This window comes from Octopus bimaculoides, chromosome 13 (genome assembly GCF_046866305.1).
Source record: "Octopus bimaculoides isolate indiv1 chromosome 13, ASM4686630v1, whole genome shotgun sequence".
Taxonomy (NCBI): Eukaryota; Metazoa; Mollusca; class Cephalopoda; order Octopoda; family Octopodidae; genus Octopus; species Octopus bimaculoides.
In genome coordinates this window covers 63,662,593-63,679,723 of record NC_142940.1, presented here as the reverse complement: position 1 = coordinate 63,679,723, position 17,131 = coordinate 63,662,593, and the positions used below count along the sequence as shown (strand labels likewise).

Below are 17,131 nucleotides of genomic sequence, written 5' to 3'. Positions count from 1 at the left end.
AGTATTATTACCGATTTCACAGCAATAACATTCATAATATTAATACAGCTCTCCAAATCAATTCTTGCTTTTCTTATTTGAATTAATATAATCATCATAACACAAAATTCATTGACTACGGAGGGCTGTTTTCATTGATACGTATATTAGGCAACTCTCTGTTACATACAAACACAACTATACCTGCCGCTTATGATAGGAAATTGTGTTTTTTGTAATTCGGTGTTGATATTTACTCTGCTGGGTCTTAGAAATAGGCTTCCTTAATTTTCTCTCAGATCCCCAGGTTAGAACCACAGCGCAACTAAAGTACCCCGAAAAGGTCACCCACAAAAGAAATTTACTGTGTCGTCATAAGTGCAGTAACGTCTACATGAACATGGTTCGACCAGTCAGACTGGCCGGGGCGTAACCAAACAAACAATAGACTTGAAAGTAAATTTTGTGAATTTTCCCACCAAATGGTTCTGCCGAAGGTTCTAGAGTTTTAACTAAATGTTATAAAAGATGGGATATTGAACTCCCAGAACGAACAACTTCAGGTGTTGCCCAAATCTCTTTCGGTAGTTTTGCAATATGGTGTTCTCACTTTTTCTACTTATTCTGTCTTAAATAACCAAGAACAATTTTCATACAAACAATATTTTATGCAATGAAGACTTTTAACTATCACATTCATTATCTCATGTCTGTTTTCTTTTATTCAAATAATTGTACATATGTCAATGCAAATGTTTCGAGTAATAAAAAAATATGAAAACTTATATAAATATTAATGTGGTCATTGTTGCTTTCACACGCAATCGATTTATCCCTGCCCCGAAATTGCTGGCCTTGTGCCAAAATTTGAAATCTATATTACTTGAACTCATCGTATAAAACTTGAAACAGTGAAAAGCGAAGTCGACTTCGGCAAAGTTTGAACTCGGAATTTACAAGGATGCAATAAAATCGCTCAAAACATTTAGGTCGTAAAATCTACCAATTCTGACAACACATCACCCTCTATAAATACCAAACTCTCCGTTAATATCATTATTTTTCTTTCGTCTTTTCAAGCCACATTGTTTTTCTTTCGCTTCTAGAATATTCTCCAAATCAAATATATCTCTTTTGTACACACGTTGACAGTTCGTTAGCGATGTTTCTTGGAAACCGCATGTTCCGACATAGCTATATCCGTGGCACAGACATCCAACTTCTATTTCAGATGCCGGAAATGTGTTTAAGCCATTCATGAATGTGTGTGTGTGTGTGTGTGTGTGTGTGTATAACCTTTAGATGAGTCTAATGATTAAATATGAGAATATATATAAACAAGCGGATGTATGTATGTATGTATGTATGTATGTATGTATGTATGTATGTATGTATGTATGTATCTATCTTTTCTCTTAACCTTTAGATGAATCTAAATATGATTTTCATACAATGTTTTTCTTCCTATATATATATATTTTCTAGAAATTTTTATCCTGTGTTTCATTGAATTTTCGTTTTCGTAATTTCGAAGCAGTTTTCGCATTCATTTGCCGTAACCGTATTCTGTAGCCGATATCATCATCTGACAGAATCGTTAGGGAATCGGACAAAATGCATTCTTTCTGCTTCTTCACTTTCTGAGTTCAAATCCCACTGAGGTCAATCTTATCCTTTCAGGTTCAATGAAATAAGTACCAGTTAAATACTGGGGTCGAAATAATCGATGGTCTTTATCGTTTCAAAATTGCTGGCCTTGAGCCATATATATACTTCATTATATAACCTCAGTCCTCGGACGCCATATTAAGGTTTTGTCTCACAATAATTAACCCTATATTATTTAACTAGTTTCATTTAAACTGTAGCCATGCTTGCAGGCTATTCCAAGGATATAATATTTTACATCGACCCCTATATATGTAGTCGTACTGCACATGTATAGCGCCATACAGTCCTACATATCCTTAAATTGAAATCCTGAGTCGCTACAAGGGTTAGATCCCCACCCCCACCTACACCTTTCCCCATAAGCACAGATGATATCTTCTGATGGGCTCACATTCATAAATTGCAAAATAAAACCACGTTCGAAAGTTTATCCTCTCTCTTAAGGGTTCACAAAATACTTCAGCTCCCTAAAGCAAGGATCTCCGTCCATCGGACCGCAGATCACTGCCGATCCTAAATGCTGGAGCATCGCCTTTTTAGTCGAACAAGTCGACCCCAGGACTTATTCTTGGTAAGCGTAGCACTTATTCTATCGGCCTCTTTTGCCGAACCGCTAAGTTACGGGGACGTAAACATACCAACATCGGTTGTCAAGCGATGATGGGGTGGGGATAAACACACACACACATATATATACGACGGGATTCTTTCAGTTTCCGTCTACCAAATCCACTTACACGGCTTTAGTCGGCCCGAGGCTATAGTAGAAGACACTTGCCCATGGTGCTACGCAGTAGGACTGAACCCGGAACCATGTGGTTGGTAAGCAAGCTACTTACCACACAGTCACTCCTACACCGGACCGCAGATCATTGCCAGTGTATATATATATATATATATATATATATATATATATATATATATATATATATATATATATATATATATATATATATATATATATATATATATATATATATATATATATATATATATATATATATATATATATATATATATATATATATATATATATATATATATATATATATATATATATATATATATATATATATATATATATATATATATATATATATATATATATATATATATATATATATACCGGCACTGATCCACGGTCCGGTGGTCTATGGATTCATTATACACCATTCCTGGAGGTAGACAGAATTTTGGTTTATTCTTTGTTAGCGCTTTCGTCCCGCTCATGGAGACTATTCATGACCAGGACGAAAGCACGAAGGCCAGTTTATGGGGTTACCCTGGGTTTCCCCATCCATAAAGGGTTTAATTTATGGCGTATCGTCAGACCCCCAAGTCACTGTTGGCCTAAGACCTCATTAAGTATTTAATGAGGTCTTAGTCCAAAAGTGACTCTGAAACAGTGTATGCATTTTATCTCGAAGAAACGGAATACTGGAAAATCAGGAATAACCAACGAATAAGTACACACATGCACATACTTATATATCGTATACTTCGGATGGGAGATGATGTACTGAATGACATACACGAAAATTCCAATGCACTGAAATGTGGAGGAAGAACACAAAAACCTAATGGTAATATCAGAGAAGGGAGATGGTTTTAAAAAATCAAGAAATAATTACACAGGTAAGGTGACAGCTACAGACATGTTTCGGTTTTATTTGACCACATCAGCGAAGCGTAGTCTTTTTTAGTCTGTTTTGATCAGTGGAGAGAGATTTTTGCATATTTTTACAGGAGAAAAAAAAGGAAAAATATTAAAAGTATGAAAGTTATCAAGAACCTTCGCCCTAACTATTTTACCAAGGAAACAAAGCGAAATAAAGGGTAGGGTGGGGTTTAAGCAACTAAAGACGATGGTGGTGGTGGGGAGTAACGGATTGTTGGCTAAATAGCGTGTTCAGTCAGCTGCGCCTTGCGGACATAATTGCAAAGGTGTTGCTGCGGAGAATGGCCAGCAACAGTTGCTAGAACAACCACCCGAACTCGCAAGGCTCTGTAAGATGATAAATCTCAGACCGGCCGCAACTATCCCGATTTTGCGGAGGAAATCAGAAATGCGGGGTCCGAGGTTACCTGAGGTCTCAACGGCAACCGGTACAAATTGACAGCAGACGGTCAGGGTCCTGCTTTTACAAACAGTAAAAAGAATTACGAAAATTTTTAGGCAGTATTGTTTGTAGAAATTAGTTTAGCTTAAAGTCTCAGCTAAGGGAAATAACTCATGAGGGCCAGGGACATGAATTTAGAGAATTTAGGCAGGTAGTAACCAAACGAACGTTTCATGCAATAAAAATAAATAAAGTAAAATAAAACATGACTGTGCGGCTAAAAAGCTCACTGGGCAACCACGCGGTTTCGAGTTCAATCCTACAGCGCGGCACCTTGGGCAAGTGTGTTCAGCTACAAACTTGAGCCGATCAATGCCTTGTGAGTGAATTTGGTAAACAGAAACCGTGTGGAAGCCCGTTGATTATATGTGTGTGTGTGTATGGCACCATCACTTGATAACCATAACTTCATAACTTAGCGGTTCAGCAAAAGACACCGATAAAAGAAATACCAGATTTGATAATAAGTAGTGGAGAGTGGGCTTAGTGGTTAGGGTGTTGGACTCATGATTGTAAGATTGTGATTTCGATTCCCGCACCGGCGACGCGTGTTCTTGAGAAAAAACATTTCATTTCACGTTGCTCCACTCCGCTTAGTTGGGAAAAATAAGTAATCCTGCGACGGACAGACGTCCCGTCCAGAGAAACCAGGAAACCGGGGCTATGTTCCTTACGGCGTAACGTGGTCTGATCTGGACGGTCTTAACAGCTTTAAAGACCCTTTAGAAATCAATGCAGCGAGCCCTATAAGTGTTTATTTATAGGCACAAAATCTCAGCATACATAGATTAGAATTGGCCTCGCAGACCCGTCAAACCCCGGGCAACTAACGAATGTTCTCATGCCTAACAGTAACCAATAAAACATGTTTAAAGTGAACTTAACAATGTTTGTGGTTAACATGTTTTCTTCTACGTTGCAATCGATTATATACAATATTCGAACGATGGCTGTGTAGTAAGAAGTTGGCTTTCCAATCACATGTTTCCTAGTTCAGTCCCTCTGTGTGACACTTTGGGGAAAGTGTCTTCTACTATAGCCCTGGACCAACCAAAGTCTTGTGATTGGATTTAATAGCGGAAACTAAAAGAAGCCTGTTGCAGCTTGACAGCCGGTGTTGATTTGTTTACAGCCCTGTAACTTAACGGTTCAGCAAAAGTTTCGACAGAGTGAGTACCGAATTTTAAAAATAACAATTGGGGTCGATTTGTTCGGTTAAACTCTTGAAAAGAGTGCCCCAGCATGGCCGCAGTTCAATGATTGGAACAAATAATGATAAAGGATAATAAAGACCCCCAGTCCTTATTTTTCAACGTGAGGTTCTTATTCTATCGGCCTCTATGCCGAACCGTTAAGTTACGGGGGCACAAACGCACTACCAGCAGTTGTCAGGTGGTGGTGGGGAGGGGAGGACAAACACAGCACACACACACACACACACACACACACGCACGCACGCACGCACGCACGTGCCGCGACTTTCTTTCAGTTTTCGCTACCAAATCCACTCATATGGCTTCGGTCGGCCCAGGGCTATAGTACAAAGCACTTGACCACGGTGATGCTTGGTGGGGCTGAACTCAACATCGCATGGTTGGGGAGCAAGCTTCTTACGTAAACGCGCGCGCACGCTTGTTTGCACACATCGTACAAAACCACAAATTTATTGGGAAATAAATAGTATAGAAGTAAGAATGACTAACGCTTGTGGGATTCGAACCAGGAACGTAAAGGGACGTAACTAAAGATCCTGATGCCGGCAGTCCCTCTTTTCTCTCACCTCCCAGTCTTATTATTTCCATAAATAATTATGATTCCTTACAATGGCAATAGACTACAGGTGTGACCACCTCGTTTGCACCCCACGATGAACGTAAATGGAATGTAGCGAATGTAGTAACGCAACACGGCAGCAGTATTTTTGTAATTAAATAACAATGAATGAACGATAATGCAACAGGAAAGGCTGACTGTTTTTTATTAACCGAGACCGTTTTAGTGAATACGTACGTATCTACATACATACATACATACATACATAGATACATACATACATGCGTAGACATACATACATAGACGCATGTATACATACATACGCACATACATACACACATATGTATGTATATTTACACCTATATTATACTTGTAAGATACATATTGATATATAGATACACACATATACATCTTCAAGATAAATATAGATACACACACATACACACATCTATCCATACATCCATACATACATACGTAAGTACATAAATATAAATGTGCATGCATTTATTATTCAATGCAAAGACAAAAACATGAGATATTAAGAGAAATAAAATGGGATATTCCTAACATATTTATATATATATATATATATATATGCATACATGCATACACATATATGTAAAAATGTGTCTGCTAGGCCAACTATAAATAAATACCTCACAAACCCCGGTCACGTTCGTTTACAAATTACCGGAAGTGGAGAAACAATAGTCTGGTTTCATCAAACGGATTATTTATTTTTTTTCTCATATCATTCAAAACCCAATATTTTCGACTTGACATTCGTCGAATATATAAATTATAAATTTCTAAATTCATTTCGAAGCAATTTGTTGCAATTTGAAATTTCTACGAATCAATATCGTCGCGTGTCGGCCAGGTCGGCGGACAGATAACGGGAGGTAAACGTAAAAAAATGGCAGCAGCAGCAGACAGCAGCGAGCGACGAGAAGACTCTGTTCCGTCCGTCTCCAAATTTATTCGGCAATTTAGGTAGATATGACTCATGCAATACCAAACGATTGAAAGTGGAAGCTTTGAGCTTCACCATTTCTTCCACAAGGGGAAAGATAAATCGTTTTGTGACATCTTAATTGGTTATATTATATTAGCATGAACGATCTATTTCACCTGGAGATCTGTTTCTGGAGCGGCGGGCATGGCAGATGTTTATGTCCGATTGCCGTCAATTATTCTCTTCTACGACCACGATTATTATTACAATTTCAACTGCTGCTGTCACTGGACTAAGAAACGTAAAAGGAAAAAAAGAAAAAAAACCTATACCACCTTCAATATATATTAATATACAACCACACAGTTATACATGAAATATACATACATGAAATATACATACATGAAATATACATACATGAAATATACATACATATTATTATTATTATATACCATTAGGTTTATGTACCTTGTTTGTGTGTTCTTGTTTGCTTGCTACTAGAGTATTTTAATGTTATTTCTTTTCTAACCTGTGTCCCTGTATTTAATAACTATTTAAAATTCTTTGTGTTGTCTTTTATTTTTGATTTGCTACTTTACCTAACAATAAATAACACACACATACATATACATACATACATATATATATTTGAAAAATAAGTTACCCTAGTAATTTTACGAATTCTATTACATCTACAAGTAAATAAACACTTTCAAAATATAGCAACAAAAACAAAAAAATTGTGTTCGAAGTAATGAAATTTGGATTTCTTTGAGATTTAATTACGGAATTCCTTCTATATTTGTTAAGCTGAAGGAAGAAGAAGACAGTAAACACAACATCTCTTCATTATCTTGTGTCACCTTTTTATGTGATCAAACATGATGTCTAGTGCGAATACGTCTCTCTTCGATCGAATCGAAGAAGAACTACCCCAGTCTTCGCTTTACTGGTTATTAATTGCTTTATGTGCAGTGATGGTGTGGACGATATATATTACCTATTACAACTCGCGAGTTCTCGGATTAATCTTAACTGTGATACTCAATAAATTCGTACACTTTGGACATGTGAAGTTCGGTAAGTTTCTTTGGAATTTTTATCATAATATCTCTTATTTATATAAAGAAAAGAAAAAAAGAAAAAGATGCAAGAATTCTGTTTATATAAGGAGGGGAGACCTCCTTCGAAATGGTCGCATGGTTTTAAAGGTGTTGGAATAAAAAGGTTGAAGGTTCGTGGTTCCATTTCTGCTCCAGGCGTTTCGTTGGCGTCGCTCATCCGGTCACATCAGTTTGTGTGCCTCATCTCTATGTCTAAAGGTTTATTCAGCTGCCGGAGAGAGTTTTGGTGGGAGTGTTTAGCTGCCGTAGAGTTGGCTTCCTATCCCGGTGGTTGATCGATAGTAGTGATAGCTGCGGGGGGGGGGACCTCGAGTCGTCAACAAATCTGCTAGAAATAGTAGTCACAATCTCCATATTCCGTCTTACGTAAAGGACACAGATAATGTAGTCCTAGACATATCCATAATTAGTCAAGTTAGTTACTGTTGTTTGTTTTTAGATGTCTGCTGAGGCATTGGGGGGGGGGGGGGGGCGACCCTGAGGTAAAAACAGAGACAAAGTCTCTAAATTTTAGCTAGATAGGTAGGGTTTCCTCTTAGTAATCTTGTAAAAATCACCAAGTTTTATATACAGAAGAAGGAGGAGGAATGAATTTGTGCGAGGCATCTTGTCATTTTGCATGGAATTTATTTCAATTTATAATAAAACCACACAGGAAACGCCTGGAGCGGGATTCGAAATCACAACCTATGAATGAAAACATTTTTTTAAAGCTTACATTAACATAAATAATAAGTCTGGTTTTTATATTTTCTTTTTCTTCTCGGAGTGTTGTGACCTGCATGCTTTACTCTTTGCAATTAAAGAGACGAAAACGACGTTTGTTGTTTATTCCCTGCTCATCTGATGAAACACACCTACCGTCTTGTGGACAAGCATGTCCTGTCTGTCCCTCATAGATTACTATGCAGTGCAGCCTTTTTTCTTTTTTATTTTATTAAATTTCTATTTTTCAAAGATGTTAGGTACTTGATAAATTCGCCTGTTGTTTCTAGCAGGTTGAACGACCGCATAGAGGCTTTCCTAGATGATGGCTCTTTTTCGGATGCGGTTCGGTTAAATTGTTCCAACTGGGAATTTGAGTCGAGTTGCGAAGTAAGGTCGATGAGAATTTACTGCTGTAACCTTACCTGCATCCTCCTTAACTACAAAGGCAATTAGTTCTTCTCATATTTTTAGAGGATGGATGGAGGGACGGACGGAGGGATGAATAGCCAATTGAATTCTAATAATACCAGTATATGACTGGTACTTATCTTATCGACCTTACATGGAAGGCAAAGTCGAACATAGTAAGATTGAATTTAATCAATCATGATGACAATAATAATAATAATAATAATAATGGTAATGATAATGCTGGTCCAAAATTTGGTAGAGGGGGAAGGTAAAGTCGATTACATGACTTCAGTGTTCAACTGGTACCTATTTTGTCGACCCCGGATGAGAGGTGAAATCGACTTCGGTGGAATTTGAACACGGAACGTATTAATAATAATAATAATAATTTCTAATGTAGGCCTATCATTTTGTGGGCAGAGAATAATCGATTTAATCTCCCTCGGCAGTCACTTGTTCTTTATTTTATCGATCCTAGAAAAATGACAGGTGAAGTTGAACTCGTGGGATTTGAATTTCATAATAATGATGATTTCTGATATTAGTACAAATATTTCTAACGTTGTCAGCTCTGATCCAAGCGCAGTGAATCTGTGAATAAAGGCTTTCTAGTCGTGACCATCTCATCTTTTTTTTAATTCTATTTATATATCAGGAACTACATTATCTATTGTATCTTTTATTTGAACACGAAAAGGTGTGATTTGAAGGGGATTTGGCTGTTATTTCTAGCAAGTCTAACACCATCGTGGTGGTTCTATAGTTGGCTCAGAGCGGAGAAATAAGATCGCATGTGACGTTCGAATCTCATATTTTGGCGAAAATGGAAGTGAGATGTTCCTTACAAAGAATTCAAGCCGAATTTATCTGCAGACTCTGTTTATCTATAATTATAATTTCTTTTCGAATATACCCCTAACCTCCTTATTGTTTTGTTTTCTTTTTTTCTTCTGGTATTTGTTTTATCAATTTCTTCTTTGTTTTACTGTAAAGCAGTGAGTTTCTGTCCCCACCCCAACCCTCACATCCAGTTTTAAAAAATAAGACTGGACGCATACATGTATTCCTAGACATTCAAAAGGTTGAGATGTTCACGACTGGAATGGAATACATTTGATCATCGTTCTGCTCGAGCAGGCCTGGTTTCCGACTACAAAACAAATAGATTGTCAACGTTATTTCTACAGACTGTAAACACGGAGGTGCGTCCCAAGCGAATGTATATCAACAGAAATGCGAAATAAAATAAGGAATAATAATAATAATTCCTTTGTCACAAAGCCATTGTAGATAACTAGGAAAGATGAAACTGTTAGGGTAATATATAACCAAAATGAGAAGGGATGTATTCGTTTTCAATATTTACTTAATTTTAGCGAAGGTTGTTCATATTTTCTAATCCTGTTTCTACTTTTATAATTTACAAATCCGAGGTTGTTAAAAAGGAATTTTGTTTTTCACTTTAGCCTCAAGCCAGCGCTAATTTAGCAGACCTTTGATCAAAGGCTATCAAGCAATGACCAATGTGTTTTTAATTTATTATTATCGTCAGAGCTGACATTAATCAATACATCTTTATTTAAGACGGTACAGTGTAATTTGCTAGAGATTTAGCGGCTATTTTTAGCAGGTCAAATAACCACTCGCTTATCTCCCTCGTTGGTTACTATAAAAAATGGAATTGGTAATACTGATGTCACTTAACATTACGTTAGGGGTCTTTTTCACACGCCTTAAACGGTTTTGTGTGTGTGTGTGTGTGTGTGTGTGTTAGACATTCGGTTTCCCGGCAAAACGTCTCTAAACGATTTAAACATTTATAATAATTTGTTTGCCACAAGGGTAATACAATACAGGGAAATCAATAAACTACAATGCTATTTATATAAATTATACATATGTTAGGATTATTTGAGTGATATCATGATAATTTTGATTGTGGCGAAGTTAACCTGTTTAATACGTTCGTTGATGCGGGTACTGACCAAGGTATAATTATATATATATATATATACACATATATATATATATATATATATATATATATATATATATATATATATATGTATATATATATATGTATATATAATCATAGATATAGATAGATGTCTTTTACTGATTTGTCCTTTCGCTGCGGCCATACTGGGGCACCGCCTACACCAGTGCACTCAAATACTCGATTGTCACGTATTTTATTGATCAAAGAAGAATGAATGGCAAAGTAGACTCGGTGAGGATTTGAACTCGGAACTACATAAGCAAATACAAATCATTTCATCCGGAACTCTACTGATTTCGCCATACCGTGTTCCTTCTCCTTTATTTGCTCTTGAAATGTTTCACACCGATATCTTTCTCCTGTCCCGCCCACCCTTTGCGCCCACTTAACTGGAGAATGCTTACATAAGTGCAAGTCCTCAGATTTTTGAGTGGGTGGAGGAATGATTGTTGCTGGGAATCGAAGTCAGGTAGCCAGAAGCTTACGAAATAGTGATTTCTTATTAGTTTTTGTATCACAGGAAGCTTAATCGGATCTCTCTCTCTCTCTCTCACACCTTGTTACATTCTGGGATGGGACAGAATAATCCAGCATCCTGTTTCTTTGCTTTCCTGTGAACAATTTGTACTTTTATGTTCGTCTGTAAAAAATTTTATAAATTAATTTCTCAGATGTTCACAGTGATGTACTATGAGAACATTAGGGTTGTGTTAATAATAATTCTTTCTAAATTTAGCACAAGGCCAGTAATTTTGAATGGTGGGGGTGAAGTTGATTACATCGACCCCAGTGCTCAATTGGTACTTATTTTATCGAACTCTGAAAGGATGAAAAGCAAAGTCAACCTCGGTGGCATTTGAACTCAGAACATAAAGAGCCTGTAGAAATGCTGCTGAGTACCTTGTCCATCATGCTAACAATTTTGCCAGATCACCACCTTAATAATCTTTTCTATTATAGGCACAAGGCCTGAAATTTTTGGGGAGGAGGCCAGTCAATTACATCGACACCCCCGACCCCCAGTACTCAACTGGAACCCAATTTATCGACTCCCAAAAGGATAAAAGGCAAACTTGACCTTGGTGGAATTTGAACCCAGGATGTAGCAGCAGGCAAAATACTGCCAAGCATTTCGTCCAGTGTGCTAACGATTCTGCCAGCTCTCCGCCTTAATAATAATAATAATAATAATGATAATAATAATAATAATAATAATAATCCTTTCTACTATAGGCACATGGCCTGAAATTTTGGGGGAGGGGGCCAGTCGATGAGATCGACTCCAGTACGCAACTGGTACTTAATTTATTGACCATGAAAAGATGAAAAGCAAAGTCGGCCTTGGTGGAATTTGAACTCAGTGTAGCGACAGGTGAAGAATTGCTAAGCATTTCGCCCAGCATGCTAATGATTCTGCCAGCTCGCCACCCTCAGCTCACCCCTTTAATAACGATCATGATTATAATGATAATTCTTACTTTGGCTCAAGGTTAGAAATTCATTGGGGAAGAAATAGTTGTGTAGTATATATATATGGTCCCTGCTGCTTCACTAGTACTTTATTCTACTGAAAGGGTGGAAGATAGCATTGATTTGGCATGATTTAAGCAGAATGCAAAGAGCTGAAACAATTACTAAAAGACATTTGTTTGTCACTGAAGCAATTCTGCCAGTCCACCATCTTAATGACAAGGGTGTTGATAATCATCATCATCATCATCATCATCATCACCATTTAACATCTGCTAAATTGTGACGATGATTATCTTGCTGACAGGACTCGATGAACCAAAGAACTGTGTGAGCACCAATATCTGCTTTGGAAAGATTTTTTATAAAGCTGAATGCCCTTCCCAATGCCAACCCCTTTACAGTGTGTACGGGGTGTTCTTTTGTGTCCCCAGCGCTAGTGAAGTTGTTTCATAACTTGCAAGACAAGATCTTTTGACAGACTAAAAGGCTATAGTAGAAGACACTTGCCCAATGTCCCAAGCCATGGGACTGAACTTGGAACCATGTGGCTGGGAAGCAAACTTCTTACCATAAAGCCACACCTATCTGTTAATGTTTTATATACAAGTTCAAATACTGTTGTGATTGGCTGTGTTTTTCATTCTCGTTGGTGGGAGGCATCATTAAAATAACTACCAATGATATACTGTGTTAAAAAAAACTTTGATTAACTTAATAATTATCTTTGCAATCAAAAATAAAAATCTTTCTAGAGATGTTTAAAATCTAAACACAACAAACCTGAGAAATAATTATAATATCAGTTAATTGAAACTTCTGGAAAATTGACAATGCACTTAAGGATGGGTCATGTTTTTTAAAGCTCACTTGTGAAAGCAAAAGACATGTTTTGATCTTGTTAGATCTCAGCGAAGCATAAGACTTAAAAGATAATCATTATGTGTGTGTGTGTGTGTGTGTGTATATGAAAGGAAAGTAATGGCGATTATAAATATTGGCATTGGTATTAGGAGAGTGTTCTGCATGGTAAAAACACATAGTCTCACATATGTAACAGATGAAAACTTTCAATGAAAGCTAATGTACAAAAGATTAGTTCTTATCTTATAAAAGTGAACTGGTGACAGCCTCTGACTGGTTTTCAGCCTTGTTAGATCTCATCAGCAACGTGTGATCATTTGTGTCTGGCACACAGAATTTCTTCCTCAAGACTTGCTTTGTGAACTTTGGAGCAAGCTTTTGAATTTGTCGTTTGTAGTGCACTGAGTTGTTGTGATTGCACAAAGGTTACTTAGAAAGCGGACTCTCGTTTGAGCACATCGCAATTCTCTGTGAGCAAAGGTTCACGGTTATGGTGAGAAACCTGTCCCCTTTGAAATTTGCTCAGATGTCTGGTAGGGCTGGGTTCTATGTCTAACAGTTTTCAACTAGATCAGGGACCATATAAGATTTTGTTGTTAAAATTTATGCACAGTAAATTGGTTATAATACTTCTACAATGTACAAAATATTTTAATTTTTTTATACATTTCCTAAAAATATTTTGTTATAAAAATGCAGTAAGGTTGTTTTTATAGACATTGAATGGCGATGAAGATCCAGCAGAGTAAAATCGGAATAAAAAGCAGTCCATAGGCGAAAAAGGGTTGAGAATCGCTGAACTGTATCATTGGATCACAGAGCATTCTCTTGCATTTCCTGGCTGTCACAGTTGCATGTGAGTTCACTGTCGTCAACCTCAACTTTACTGACAACTTTACTACAATAATTGGTGACAACTATTGGTTGTCCAGTCAGCTGCTGGGTGTGTGTGTGTGTGTGTGTGTGCGTGTGCGTGTGCGTGTGCGTGTGCGTGTGCGCGCGTGTGTGCGTGTGTGTGTGTAAAACTAATGCCTCCAACAGAAAGATTACATATGTTGACATCCCATCCTCAGAAAAAGTACCTGTCATACTCCATGGCAAGATTCTGGAAGTGGTCTGTCAATATATCTGTGTGTGTGTATGTTTGTGTGTCTGTGTTTGTTCCCACAACATCGCTTGACAACCGATGCTGGTGTGTTTACGTCCCCGTAATGTAGTGGTTCGACAAAAGAAACTGATAGATTAAGTACTAGGCTTAGAAAGAATAAATACTAGGGTCGATTTGCTTGACTAAAACCCTCTAAGGCGGTGCTCCAGCATGGCCACAGTCGAATGGCTGAAACAAACAAAAAAATGTGTGTATATATATATATATATATATATCCTTTTTACTTAGGTACTACAGAATTTCTTTCTTCGTACAGTATTACATTATGCCCATTACTGTTTTTTTTTTCTTCTTCATATATATGTATATGCTTATATTGATTCAAGATCATGTCGCAAGTTTAAATGTTAATGAATCAATATTGTTGTGTGAAATATTCTAATACAAATTTCTCTGTAAGTGTTGTGTAGGTGTATAAACAACATACGTGAACAAGACATCTAAAGAATTTGTTACAATATATATACTGAAAGGAGTTATTGTTGGTTATTTAACAGGCATTTAAAAATGTAACCCATTACTATTAAGTAATAACATACTTGAAACCTAACCATACAGTCGAGTACTTTATGGATCTAATCTGCAAGTCATAAAGGGTTCTTGGGGAAATATTTACAGATTTGGTTTCAAATGATTCTCTATTTTTCATCATGTCACATTTAACTCTGCCTGGAAAATGAAATTAAAACTATTTTTCTGTAGGAATTTAAGCTGAAGCCAAATATTCCAACATTCTCTTCCCATTCTGCTTGAGATGTTGATTAGAATGATAAGTGATGAAAAAAAAAGATTAAAACTCGCTTCATCTTACTACATTATGAATATTTTAATGTTAATTTATTTTTTTTAATGTGTCAGTTTCTTTCTTCCTCTCGATGATTCATAAAGTTGGTCTAATGCTTCTCTCTAACTTTGCAAAACTTTTACCACTGAAGGGAAAAAATTTGGCTTGGATTGGATGCTGCCCTCATTCAGGCTTCGTTCTCCTAACAGACAGGTGCTAATTGCCATTTAATTAAACTGACAATTTTTCTTGGTGTGTTTGTAAATTTGCAGGTGGAATATAATTGATCTTTAAACTTCCTTTTATTGAAGGGCCAAGCTGTAGCATAAATCTTTTTGATTACACCACAAATGTTGGTAAGACTAATTGAAGATGCAATTCACCGAGAAGAAGGATTACGCAGTGATGCAATGTTAGTGGCATTAGATCATCACTAGGCTTTGAAAAGCAGCCAAAGTTCCTGTTCCTGCGTATATTCTTACTAAAATCCTTGTTACTAGTTTAATGAGAGACAATGTAACAATCTAAAAGCACAGTATAAGCACAACTTTATTGAACCTGCAATTGTGTTCTGAAGTTACTTTCTTAATCTAATGCATTCAGTTAGTGTACTTAATGTTGGTGAGAATTGAGTATGATTTTAATTAGTTAATCTATTACCTGAGATAGATATAGATAGATAGATAGATATATAGATTGATAGATAGATACAGCTAGATATAGATAGATAGATATATAGATATATAGATAAATAGATAGATAGCGAGAGATTGGTAAATAGATAGATTGATGTTTTTTGAAGGCCATTAGCAATATAAGTGAAAGAGTTAGAGCTGGGAATCAGTATCAGGTCTTCCACTGGATTGCATGAAGGCATAATGTCTAATTAGTACATTCCCCGTGTGTTTCGAGATTTGTATATCAGTGTTTCTACGTAAACACTTTGATGAATGAGTTACAGCACTGTGTAACCTCTGCATTGTGATTAATACTTGTGCAAGATTTATGAAGTTGTTTCCATGACATTTGTAGCTATTTTGTAATATCTTTTCAGTTCAAGCTATTTGTTTTATATTTGGTACGAGTGGTTTTGCATAAATGAACCACTTTTGATCTCATTGATTCTACTCCCCATCTTTATCCATCCTTTCTCATCAGCTTTTGGTTCTAAGAATCTTCTAATAACATTTGGAATCATACATACAGTATGATTGATTGGTAAGAAGTTTACATCCCAGCCACATGGTTCTGAGTTCAGTTCCACTGCATGGTACTTTGGGTAAGTACCTAACCCTAACCCTTGGGCCAACCAAAGCCTTATCAGAGGATTTGGCAGATGGAAGCTGAAAGAAACCTGTCGTATATCTTTGTTTCTCTCTGCCTATATCTCTCTACCTATATCTCTCTATATATCTGTATTTATATATCTGTATGTCTATGGAATGGTGTGAGAATTGTAAGAATGCTTAGTTAATCTAAATCATATGTCCACATTTTCGAAAATTATCCAGGTTAGAATGTAAAATGGAGAAAGAGTTCTCGTATAAAACTTTTATATTTTTATTGAGGCAACAGAGTTGTTAGGGTATGACAATATCCCCCCCCCCCTTCTCCAAGTCTCAGAGGCCCTGTAAGAGATAGCGGGTACTGCCTCCCTTTTTGACTAGTGATAAATTATGAAACTCGTTAGACTTGTTAATTGTAACTGGATCAGTTTTGCTTCAGCATACTGTAAAATATTTGGACAACCAATCAGCTATTGATGTGTAGTTAGGAAAACCACTTTTTGTAGGTTCTCCGAGAGAGAGGGAGAGAGAGAGAGTCATTAAAATTCCTCCTCTTGCATGCAGAAAATTTACCAGAGCACTTGCATACATCTGCCATCTTTGTTATAAATACCACATCTGGGAGGCATTCTAGGTGCACTGGAATCTGAAAAGCTGAACAGTTAAAGCAATGTTTTTTTCTTCTTCTAAACTAGTCAAACAGTTCACTATTTGCTATATTTTTATGTGTGAGGACAAGTATTATCGTAATTACATTGCTTTTGTATTTTTGTCTGTTCACTAATTAAATTAATTAATAATTATTAATTGGTTTTGCTG

At 36.6% G+C, this 17,131-nt stretch overlaps 1 protein-coding gene across 2 annotated transcripts in view; it reads left to right on the top strand.

Annotated features, from left to right (window-relative positions):
* The first annotated feature begins 6,420 nt into the window (after nucleotides 1-6,420).
* Nucleotides 6,421-17,131, top strand: part of LOC106884293 (bridge-like lipid transfer protein family member 1) — a 208,567-nt gene continuing 197,856 nt past the window's right edge. For both annotated transcript variants that reach the window (XM_089361980.1, XM_089361979.1), the window contains exon 1: nucleotides 6,421-7,578. In XM_089361980.1, coding sequence (XP_089218106.1) covers nucleotides 7,380-7,578 — 199 coding nt within the window. In that variant the 5' untranslated portion in view covers nucleotides 6,421-7,379. The remainder of the gene's footprint in view (nucleotides 7,579-17,131) is intronic.